Source organism: Cataglyphis hispanica, chromosome 10, assembly GCF_021464435.1.
Source record: "Cataglyphis hispanica isolate Lineage 1 chromosome 10, ULB_Chis1_1.0, whole genome shotgun sequence".
Lineage (NCBI taxonomy): Eukaryota > Metazoa > Arthropoda > Insecta > Hymenoptera > Formicidae > Cataglyphis > Cataglyphis hispanica.
Genome location: NC_065963.1, coordinates 1,330,621 through 1,343,031, shown reverse-complemented (window position 1 = coordinate 1,343,031; position 12,411 = coordinate 1,330,621). Strand labels below are relative to the sequence as shown.

The window sequence follows — 12,411 nt, the reverse complement described above, 5'->3', positions numbered from 1 at the left end:
AAAAACGAAATGTAGTACGAGACTTTTGCTAAATCTTGATTATTATGTCTACAGGTCGGTTACCGATCATCATTGAAATCCAGCCAAAGCATATCTGATTTGAGCAGCCATATACAAGCGAAGCATCATCGTTCGAGGCTCAGTACAGGTAACAGATTCGGTCAAAAAAACCAGTTTTCAAAACCGACTAATCCTAAACCTATGCTAAATCCAAAGTCCACATTTAAACCTCAACAACTCACTAATAAGGTTCAAGGTATGGGGAATGCATTATCTAAACTAGAGATACCAAATGAAAACTCAAAAAATACGACTGTGTTATGTATTGATGAGAAAACAAAACCAAGTCATAACCGTCCATTAACATTGACATTAAAGAAAACTGAAAAGTATAAGCTGTCCTTGAATAAGGCTAATCAATCTTTACCCGAATCTCCTGTATGCGAGGAATTGAAACTACTGAAAGAGCAATGTAAGAAGACAGCAACTCGGTTTGCGCGATTTGCCCAAAAAAGAAGATCTTGTAGCTACTTTATTGATCTAGATGAGAATATGGAGAACATTGCGAAATCCGTTGAAAGTTTACCCGCTATGAACGAGCGCAACAACGAAAATCTCAAAGAAACCATGGACGATGCGGAAGAAAATGGAAATTTCAGCGACGATTCCTTGGAAGGAGATTTCAAGAATCTACCCCGACGTTGCATTAGTGATTATCAGATAAACATTCATATGGACGATCATAGAAATCATTCAAATTATCAGAATTTCCAAAAGAAAATTTTAACCGGCTCTCAGGAAAGCATACTTTCAGATGCCTCTATTGAATCATTTTCCAAAGAAAGTGCCGAGATAGATTATAATCATTACGATCACGATAGACACTCAAGTGCGAGTTTCTTCTTGTCCCGGCGTAAGATGCAAGCGGGCAGAAGTCAGGAGAGTATATTGACTGATGAATCGGATTATCAGATATTTCCATTGCGCGAGAACACCGCTCATCAAAGTACAGAAAGTGTGTTAACTGATGATTCCGATTCTCTCGTGAAATCTGCACCTTTAGAAATGTTGTTCGACTCGCATTACAAACGAAAGAGACAAAACTCTGAAACTTATAATGAAAACCCTAATAATGCTATAACATTTGCTACAGATAATCCGCAAGGTTCCGTTAATGAGAATACATTGTGCAGAACAGTATTTAGATCAAAATCCTTACAAGACACCAGAATTAACAAAACAAAGAACGACATAAATTTTAGAGAAAACAACGCGACACCGGATACTCATGTTTATTATGAATTTAATTTTGACAACGAACATAAAAGAAATGTAGACCCAGCAATTTATGACAAATTAGAATCGATCTCGCGTAGCAATAGCTTGAAAGTGCCTACGAATCCAGAATCAATGATGATTATGAATAACTTTGTTCCTCATAAACCACCAAAACCTAAAAGAAATTTATCTCGTACTCAGAGTATGCGTAACAGAATTAAACCAAGCTGGAAATGTAACGATACGTCATCTTTATCATCTACTGTAAAAAGTGCCGTCGATTCCGATAATTATGTAGCGCTTTCCAGAAATTCATCTTATTCAGAATACCGAGTTACGCGAAGCGATTCAGAAATTAAACGAGATTCGATTAATACGGAGGCAATGGAGCAAGTTTTGCAATCTGCAAACTACGCACAAGAATCTGATAACGATAAAGACAGTAGACATAAGTTCTACAGCTTACAAGCCTTTTGCTCCGATAACAACATTATGTTGCAAGATAAACTTATACGCGATAGGAACGATTCCTCGCATTTAATGAAGAATCATTATTTAGGAAAAATTCATGATACGATCGAGAAACAAAGCAAACCTTTCGATAAGAAACAAAACTGCTTTGAAAATGAAATTCCAACGAAAGATACGGAAACTTATGACTCATTAGAACCTAATGGGGCTTCCTGCGATTTGCAAACGACGGAACTGCAGTTTGATGGTTCGAATTTACAATCTGCCAACAAACGAATTGACAATCTGGATGCGAACATGGATGTCAGAATAACTCGCGCCATCGAGGGTACTGTAAAGTTACTTTCAAAAGAATTTGAAAATCTAGTGAGACAAAAACAGTACTTCATAAAGGACAAATGTTCGCGATTGGCGCAATGTCAAGATAGGAGCGAGACCTTCGCTAAATTGCAGGCCGAACGAGAGAATAAGTTTTTTGTTAATAAGCGCGAGATACGGCTACATTCATGTGGCGAAGATTGCGATTGCATCGATACATCAGCGATGGATAGATCGCTAATGGAAAGCGGCTCCTCCACGTCCGCCTCAAGTTGTACTAATTCACCAAAGAGAATGTGGCCACCCGCGTCGCGATGTCAGAGTCACATGAAGTGGACAAAAACTTTGCCGACAATCAATCAAGTTATTCTTCCTACGAAACATCCGTATGCAGGTATTGAGCAAATAGAGAATGCTTGCGTGTATTTTCACATGTTATTGAATATCAATATATATACGAAAATCGATAGACAATTTATGTCGCGATTACGAATGCACTATTAAATCGTATTGGCACGTTATATAGTTACAAAAGAAATGTTATTTATTTATATATATATATATATATATATATATATATATATATATATATATATATATATATATACGTACGTATATATTCTATCCATGTGAATGTAAATATAATACGATTAATATATCCAATTTTATTTCAAGGCAACAGCAATTTACTTTTCAGTTTTAATGCTTTTAGTCGTCAAAATATAGTTTTATTAATATTGTTATTATTTTCATTTGGCACGAAATGCAATTGCATGCTTTTCTTATTAAACATAATATTATCCTTATCTTTATCTCCTTTATTACTATCTTTTTTAATACCAATCTTTATTTTATATTTATTACACATTTATGCAAGAAGCTCGATGTTAAGTAGCAATATCTGTTTAATTTAAGAAAATTTGCAAAGCTAGAATTACGCTTCGAATTTCAGCGTTTTATGATAAAAATTAGAATATATTTTAAATATCTTATTTGTTCTAAAATCTTATTTATTTTTATATTCTTATATATCATGCATCAATACAATAACAATAAAAGCCAATGGTTTTTATATCGCAATTTATTTAGGAATTTAGAAAACAAGCTTCATATTTTCGAATGAAAAATATAAAAGAAATGCCCTGCTTAAAAAATCCGATGGAAAAGATCAAAAATAAATAAAAAATATCTACGTAATTAAATCGTATTTCTGATTTGTAATATAGCAGATTTCTTATATAGGGCTACAAAGTCTGTCCTCACCCTCTATTTCGGAAACGGCTTAAAATTATAAAAAATCTCGAAATACGTCTTCGATAATTTCAAGCGGCTATTCTTTTAAGGGTTGAGGGAGTTGTTTCTTCAATAAGGTGCCTCAGGGAAATCTTTACTCAAAAATTTCAAATGGGATTCCCCCTTAAGCAAAATATTAGCAGTATGACGGTAGATTGGTAGCAGATTTAATCAAAATCTATTAGCAAATTGACATTAACTGCGTTTGCATTCAGCTAATGTTTTGCTGGCAGAATCTGCTAATATAATAAGTCGACAGATTAGCGGAAAAATTTGAACAGACTTTGTTGACATAACTTGGCGGCAGATTGGCGGCAGAAACCGAGCAGAGTCTGCTAACGTAATCTGCTGATAGATTGACAGTAGAAATCAAGTAGATTCTGCTGCTTCTAGATATTTATATAAAATGGACATTTAAATGGATTTAAACATTTAAAGAATCCCAAGTAACAAAATGACAATAAATTTTGATCACAAAATAACAAATAATTAGACATTCTAAATTAGGTTTCATGAAACCCAAAAATGATGTCAATAATCGATATATCACATTCACGGGACGTCATTTTCTATTTTTTGTATTAATAATATATAAATATATAATAATTATGTAATAAATATAGGAAAATTTAACTAATTTAATTTATACAATAAGATTTTATTTAATGGAATTTCTATTTTATATCTTAGATTTCTATTTTATATCATCAATAATAACTAAATAATTTTGCTTATTTGAACAGAAATTGTCCGAATAAGTGAAATCAGACATTTATTTGTCCGATTTTTCAAAAATCAGTTCAATATCTGAATTCCCTGTATGGGAATCGTATAAAAAATTAAACCGATAGAAATAATTATGTATGTTGTTAGCCACGTTTTGCAGGCTTTGTATACGCTCATGACAAGAACTTGAATATGAGATATAGAAAGTGAATACTGCGTCGCATAGCGTAAGCAAATAAACTACTGTTTCAATAAATTATTGCAGATTCTGCTCGATTTCTGCTGCCAATTTGCTATCAGATTGCGCGTGCGCAGATCCTGCTCAATTTCTGCTGCCAATCTGCTATAATAATTCTGTACAAATTCTGCTTGGTTTCTGTTACTGATCTGTTGTCAAATTATGTCAGCAGGTTTTGTAATATTTCTGCTGATGTTCTGCTATCATTATTTGATATAACAGATTTTGTATATAGTCTTTCTGCTGACAAAAATTTGTAGCAGACATTTAACAAAATCTGTTTGAACAGATTTGGCTATCTGGGTATATATTTTTCGAAAGGACAATAGAATTTAACCCTATTAAAAAAGAAAATTTTTTACTCAAAGTGGAGATTAATAGGTAGTAGATCCGTCCGGGATAGTTATTTAGATTTAAAGTTCGAAAAAGCCAATTTTCAAGAAATTATTACTTCCATTTAAAAAATTCTAAAAAAAACGTTTGAGATATGGAAGTGTTCTTTTTAGGTTTTTTTCATAAAAAAATTCAGATTTGATTTTACCTTCTTTTGAAAAAGATAAGGAAGTCAGTTTCAATACCCGCGACTTTGACATATGTTGTTGAGATCATGAGTCTAAGTAATTTCTATTATAGATTTTAGCCATTGCTTATTGTCAAGGCCAATGCGAAGCGATAGCGATAGGAAACAAAAGAATAGCGATAGCGATAGACGATATCTAATGAGAGATCTCCTTTTTTGAAAATGCAATATTCTCATTGGACATTGCTAATCATTATCTTTATTCCCTTGTTCCTATTGCCTCGCATTGTACAAGTAAAAAACTTATTAACAAGAAAGTCACATAGAATATGGATTTTTTTGACACCGTATAAATGGAACTCGTTTTATACAGAAAATTGAAAACTTCTGAAGAACTATACAATAATAAACTTCGTTTTGCACTGAAAGTACCGGATGTGTGTTGGACTCCGCGTGGAAAGTTGAAAACGCATATGGAACCGTATTATAATAAAATCGATGAGTACGGTTTCACATAGGTTTCTAAATTTTCCACGCGAAGTAAAATCTACTCCACAACGCCAGGTACTTTCACAGTGCTAATCGAGATCTATTATAGTACGTTCTACGTGGATTCTATCTATTCAGTGTCAAAAAAATTTATATTTTATTTATATAACTTTTTTTTGTTAATAACTTTTGGTAAATAATGACAAAAGAAGATCCCAATGGAACTCTAATGACCTTGATTTTGACCTTGAAATATATTATAGAAATTACTCTCCTGAGTAACTTTCAGGAGCTTTAAACGTCGCTCATTGTTTAACTAAAAAGTTATTAACAAATAAAGTTGATAATATAAAAATGTAAATTTAACTCTATAATATGAATTTAATAATTTTGCAGATATAGAAAGTCATTCCGATTTTTATAATTTTAAAATGTTTATCATGTATTATCAAGATTATAACCTTGAGTAAATTGTGAAAATTTCAACCGACGCTCATTGTTTATTGAAAAATTGTTAATAAAAAAATTCCACGAATATTACATAATTTTAAAGTATTTACGTTTTATGAAATGTATTTTTAGCATTTACTTATGTGTAGTATATCGAATGCGGAAAAGAAGCAAGGGACCGGCACACTTGGACACAGTACAATTGGACACGGTGCAAATGGACACGTTACAAATGGACACGAGATTTTGCACATGGTTCAATTGGACACAGTGCATTTGGACACAGTAATTTTTGGACACGTAGGAAAATACGCATTGTTTACTTGGATACCGCTCACTTGGACACTGTTCATTTGGACACCGTTCATTTGCCCACTGTTCGTTTGGACACCGTTCATTTGCCCACTGATCGTTTGGACACCGTTCATTTGCCCACCGTTCATTTGGACACCGTTCACTTGCCCACCATTCGCTTACCCATCATTTATTTGGACACTATTGATTTGCCCACCGTTTGTTTGGAAACCGTTTATTTGACATACACAATGTAGCATGTACTTTGTAAGTTATTAAGGGATTCACCTTGCCTACCGGCAGGGCGAGTGCGGGAGGACTGAAAGCCTCCCTTGCACCTCCTCCATCCTGCGTGTGTGCGCGTGTATGCGCGCGCGTGTGTGTGTGTGTGTGTGTGTGTATGTGTGTGCGCGCGCGCGCGTGCCTGCATACGAGCGGTGTTCAAACGGTGGGCAAATAAACGGTGTCCAAACGAACGGTGGGCAAATGAACAGTGTCCAAGTGAACGGTGCGCGTCTTTCTGTGTCCAAACTAACAGTGTCCAAGTAAACAATGCATTTTTTTACGTGTCCAAAAGCTACTGTGTCCAAAATTACTGTGTTCAATTGAACCGTTTGCAAATTCTCGTGTCCATTTGAGATGTGTCCATTTGCACCGTGTTCAATTGTACTGTGTCCAAGTGAAGGCCATTCAGAGGCAGAGCTCTTTTTCCTGCATCCCATCCTGAAAAAAGCTAATTTAATCCAACCCATTTCTTAGAGGTGAAACGTTATTTGGGATGAATAGGTCTACAAGAAAATAATATGTCAACAACTTACACATGTTGGAAGAGGGGTTCCGCCTTTTTCCCGTCCACACATTTTGTGATGACATGGCGAGCCCGCAATTTCAGATGCTTTCTCCAACAATGCCGTAAAAAATCTTTGAAGGATAAAATGCTGATTTCTTATTCAAATTTTACTTTTGATAAACGTATTAATGTTTTTTTTTTAATAATGAGCAGACTATTCAATAAATAATTAATTTAGCAGAGTAATATTTTATTTTTGAACACTATATAATAACTTGCATTTATTTAAGTATATGTATGCAATATAGGTAAGATTATATCTATAAACTAAGTCCAATATCAAGTTTTTCATTGTCAGATTACAAACCTTGATTTTTACAAATATTTGTTAATAATTTTTTAATGAACAACGAGCGATGACTAAAATTTAAGAGAATTATTAAGGGCGAAGACCTTAACAACATATATCAAGATCATTGAGACTGGATCCCTTTCTGTTAATATTTACCGAAAAATTTATTACAATTTGGAATTAAAATTTATTACATAGTATAGGACTAAGAAAAAATCGCCTTATGCACATTAATAATTCAAGTAAAACACAAAATCATAATAAGATCATGATGACAGCAAGTAGAAGTCAATTTAGAAAAAATCATGCATTCGATTCATTATGCATCATTATGCAATCGATAAATTTTTTATGATTTTGTGATGAATTCTTGACATAACAATGATTTTCTGTTTTTATTTTTAAATTATTTTTACGTTTTTTATCAGTGACTTTTAAGAGACAAATGAGGTCATGATGATATCCTAATGATATCATTAAGATCTGATTTTTGTGATTTACTTGGGATGTTTCACAAAAAAAATAAACGGTAATTATATAGAAATAGCAACTATCTGCGATTTTTATAATTTTGAGATACATTATCAAGGAGTCATTCTGTGAAATATTGTGAAAATTTTAATCAACACTTATTATTTACTCATATATTGAAGTATTCTATTTATTTAAGCAAACACTTCAAGAAAATTCTTTAACAAGTAAAACAATAAACATATCCTTGTAAATGTAGGAAGGAACTTTGTATGCCTGCATACAAAACATATAGATTTTGTAATAAAATATGGGCTTTTCTTAAGTTAAGAACGAAGATTTGCTTTAGAGATATTATTAGAGTAAAAGCTTGTCGCGAATAGATCGCTTCTCAACTCTCATTTTGTATATTAATACAAATGTTTATTTTTAAACTCTGCTTTTAATATATAAACCTTCAACAATTTAAAAGTTGTTAACAAAAAAGTATAATGAATAGTATGTAATTTTCTGACATCGTATATATAGATATGTTTTCATATTACATTGTTTGCTGAAAATGAAGTTGTTGCTGTTTAACTTTCTTACTGAATACAGCAAATGGAATGAATTTTTTTATTTGTGATACTTCTCGCGAACAATTTGCAATTATACTCGAATAAAAATGAGCTAGTACAGGACAAATTGCTGTACAACTAATATTTGGTTACTGGAAAATGAAATTTATGAGTTTTTTGCTTTAACGACAAAATACGATGAAATATTAAATTATTTGTGCGCGAATTTATGCGCAAAAGATCTTTAATATAAAGATAATTAACATCAATTTTAAAAAACAACTGTTAATGTATAAATAATATGAGTATGAGCGAGGGAGGGACGGAGCTTTTTTCTCTGCATCCCACTGCAAAAATATTCTAACCTGAAAAATTATATCTTACAATTATTCGGGAGATGATCCCTATCTCTACATAATTACCAAAAAAATTTTCTGTGAAACTGATGCACTATTATCCTACGTTTGACTCTTAAGAACCCACAACATTCAAATTTGTATTTTCACATATAGAGTCTTATTAATTCTTTGATAATAAATGTTTCTTACATTAACTTACACTTCATGGATCATTTTCTTTTCGAAATATAATAGAGGGTATATTCTTAAATTATACATGCTTTAAATTTTATGGCGTTCTCTTTTTATTCCTGAGATATGCGATTCTGAAATATCACAATTTTAATGTATTTTCTGTTATAAAATAAGAAAAAATAAATTTTTTTTACGTTGTATTTGTGTAGAGCAGCCATGAAAATTTTCGTATTTGTGTGTATCATCTTTTCTTATATCCTGTGTTTTTTTTTTTTTTTACATTTGTTCGTTATATTTAAATCTTACTTTAGTATTCAATATATATTTTCAACATTATGTCAGAATTATAAATTTTGCAATTTGTAAAATAAATACGTGGATGCGGTGAAGGACGTGATGTAGATCATGAAATGATTAGAATTTGATTATTTTTAATAACAATTTATTTTCTATTAACAAATAGTTGGTAAATATGCATAAAAAGTTACACCTCATCGGTGACTTTGACTTTGACATATGTTGTCAAGGACATGATCTTGAGTAACTTTTCCTCATAACTTAATCGGGGGTCTCTTACAGTTTTTGAGAGTTATTTAATGTTAAAGTTTCACAATTTTAATGTATTTTCTGTTATAAAATAAGAAAAAATAAATTTTTTTTACGTTGTATTTGTGTAGAGCAGCCATGAAATGTTTGTTTACATTTCCGGGGACGAAGCTACTCGGATTTTTCCACTTTCCACGCGAAGTGAGGTTCAACGCAAACCTATGTATCTAATTTTCTGATAGTGGAGCCCCTCCCTTCCCCCCCGCAAGGGGGGCGGAACATACTGCGTTCACGCATATACTTTCCCATCCATACAACAATTGTGGGCGGACTTTGCTTTGCTTTGTAAAGTATATGCGTACATACAGTGGGTTCCGCCCCCTCTTCGGGGGAGAGGCTCCACTTCCGGAAGATATAACCTAACCAAATTTTAGTTTTAAATCAGAAATAAGTTTGGGTTAGATTATATTCCTTTTGAAGTCGAGCCCCCCCGTAGGGGTAGGAGAGCGGAACATACTGTCTCTATACATATTCTTTTTAATGTGAAATAAGATTAAAATCGCATATCTCGGAAAATATAAGAGATCCCCGATTAAATTATAAGGAAAAATTACTCAGGGTCATATCCTTGACAACATATGTCAAGGTTAAAGTCATCGGTGAAGTGTAACTTTTTATGCATATTAAATAAAACATAACAATTATAAAAATATCGCGGTTTGCTCACCCGTTGCGAGGAACATGTTCCGCTCGCACTAGTAACTCGGACGGAGAGTGCCTAGTCATATCAGTCTGTGTAAGAAAAATATACCGAAAGAAAAAGCATAATATAAAAAGGGAAAATCTAAATCTGCCACGCTGATATTTTTTTATTGCTTTATGACACTTGAATTCGCACGTTCGGAATTTTCCGTTATGCATGCCTCAAATATAATAAAATATTAAAAAATTGCATACTATTTTTTTTTTTAGCGGAATCAGGAAAGCCAATGTGAAGTAAGATGTAAGAAAATAAATTTAATTCAACAGTCGAATAGGCGAGGCAGATTAATAATATTTATTGCGAATGATTATTGCGAGGATACTAACGCCTCCTTTTGCTCGTATCGTATTTATGGTACGCTTCATATTCGCCGATGTTGCTTGTCAGATTCTCACTTCGAGGTTCTTCTTGTTGTTATTGCGACGAGGAAAATCTTTCTGTCGGACTCCAAAATGGCGAATATTTATATGCTTCTTATACTTATAAATATATCCTTGTTCCTTAAGATCGAATCGCTGGGCGACAAACAGTAAAAATTTGATTCGCGAATTCAAACGTGCGTGTTTACTGTTTTGAATCAAACTTTTATTATCATATAGATAAAAATAACATCCTGATGTTAAGTCAAGTCGATGACAATTATATAACATTTTTAATATTTTTCTTATTTTATCTGAATATTTTATTAAGTATTTATTATTAACCCTTCCGCTGCAGATCTTAATATGTAGCGCACGTGGCAGACGATAAATATTCAACATTATTTAATTAGTGCTGATAAAAATTTTCGAGCGCCTAAAGGTATCACTAGATGATCAAATTTAGTTTGACACCAATAGCACACTGCAAATAAATTTTTAAAGCGCTCATAGGCGCTAACAGCAATGAAAGAGAAAAATAAAAAAATAAATTAACCAAACGCTTGGGCAAGGTTATCTAAATTTTTTTTATGCGAAAAGTTTTAAACCATATATTTTATAGTTTTTATACTTTATTATAAAGTAAAGGGCTAAAGCGGAAGGGGTGAAACTCTTCCCTCTGCATCCCCACCTCGAAAAGAACTAACTTAACCCAAACCTATTTTTTATTTTAAATTAAGATAATATATTCGATTTATTGATTCTACCCGATACTGAATCGAGTCAAGTCAAATCGAAAATTTGACTTGAAACTCGATGGCTTAAACTATTATATCATAGCGGAAAGAGAGAAGATTAAGAAACGCTTTCCGCCATGACAGTTTAAAGTCATCGAGTTTTAAACCAAACTTTTGATCTGACTTGATTCAGTGTCGAGTAAAGTGTATAAATCGAATACTTTATTAATCTCAATTTAAAATAAAAAATAGATTTGGGTTAGGTTAGTCTTTTTTTGGAATGAGGATTCAAGAGGAGAGGCTCCGCCTCTCTTCCGCTCATGCTTTTATTTTATAACAAAGTGAAATCATAAAATATTTGGATTTTTTTGCACAAAAGAAGTTTAAAATAATTGAAGTCGATATACTTACATATATAAATCTTTAAGTTAATGTTTACTAATTAATAGCTTAATGATGAGTACTTCGATGAATGCTTAATAAAAAAATTTTTGAAAGTTGTTGAGATCATAATTTTGAAAACAAGATTAAAGTATTTTTTTTTCTAAAAATTTTTTTTCTAAAAACTTTATTTTTACAATATTTCAAAATTACATACCTCGGGAACTAAAAATAACACCACAAAATTCAAAGCGTTTATTATTTAAGAATATATCCTCTAGAACATACATGTATATATAAAAAAAAATAAATGCGTGTTATGTAAAATTCATGTTATGTAAGTTTTTGTTTCAACTTTTATCCTATATTTAATAAAAGCAATAATAGTATATTTTTAATAATGGATAAAATAGAATGAATCATCAAACCAAATGCGCAAAATATATGAAAAGGAGAAAAAATGTCAATTATTTCTTGCCAAGAAAGGAGCATACATAAATCTCTACGACTTGCAGCCTTAAATGACTTACTGAAATATGATCAACGCGTTTTACACGCTGCTAATGCTCGACTTAATTTTCACTCGGTCAAATTAATCAGTTTCGACATTTCTTTAGCGATTCCTAAATTCTCGTCTTTACATTCATCAACTTGATTCGTACTTCGTATCTTAGTTTGAAATTCAAATTATTTGTCTTTCACATAGCAATATTCTCGTCTTTGGCTGTCTTGCTTATTGTCCTATAATTTTTATCTCGCGATTTTTATCATCTTGATTTTATTTTCTTCCCGCAGCCTTCACATCTCGTGGCTTAATCCTTCTATTTCTATCTTGAACGAAACCT

The 12,411-nt window shown here is 32.2% G+C and overlaps 1 protein-coding gene across 5 annotated transcripts in view; it reads left to right on the top strand.

Moving 5' to 3' along the window:
- The window catches only part of LOC126852225 (mitogen-activated protein kinase-binding protein 1), a 95,620-nt gene that overhangs the window by 59,240 nt on the left and 23,969 nt on the right, over positions 1–12,411 (top strand). For 4 of the 5 annotated variants that reach the window (XM_050596781.1, XM_050596783.1, XM_050596780.1 and 1 more), the window contains one exon: positions 55–148. In XM_050596781.1, coding sequence (XP_050452738.1) covers positions 55–148 — 94 coding nt within the window. Of the gene's footprint in view, positions 1–54; positions 2,462–12,411 lie in introns of all 5 variants that reach the window. The other variant, XM_050596778.1, reaches the window with a different exon arrangement.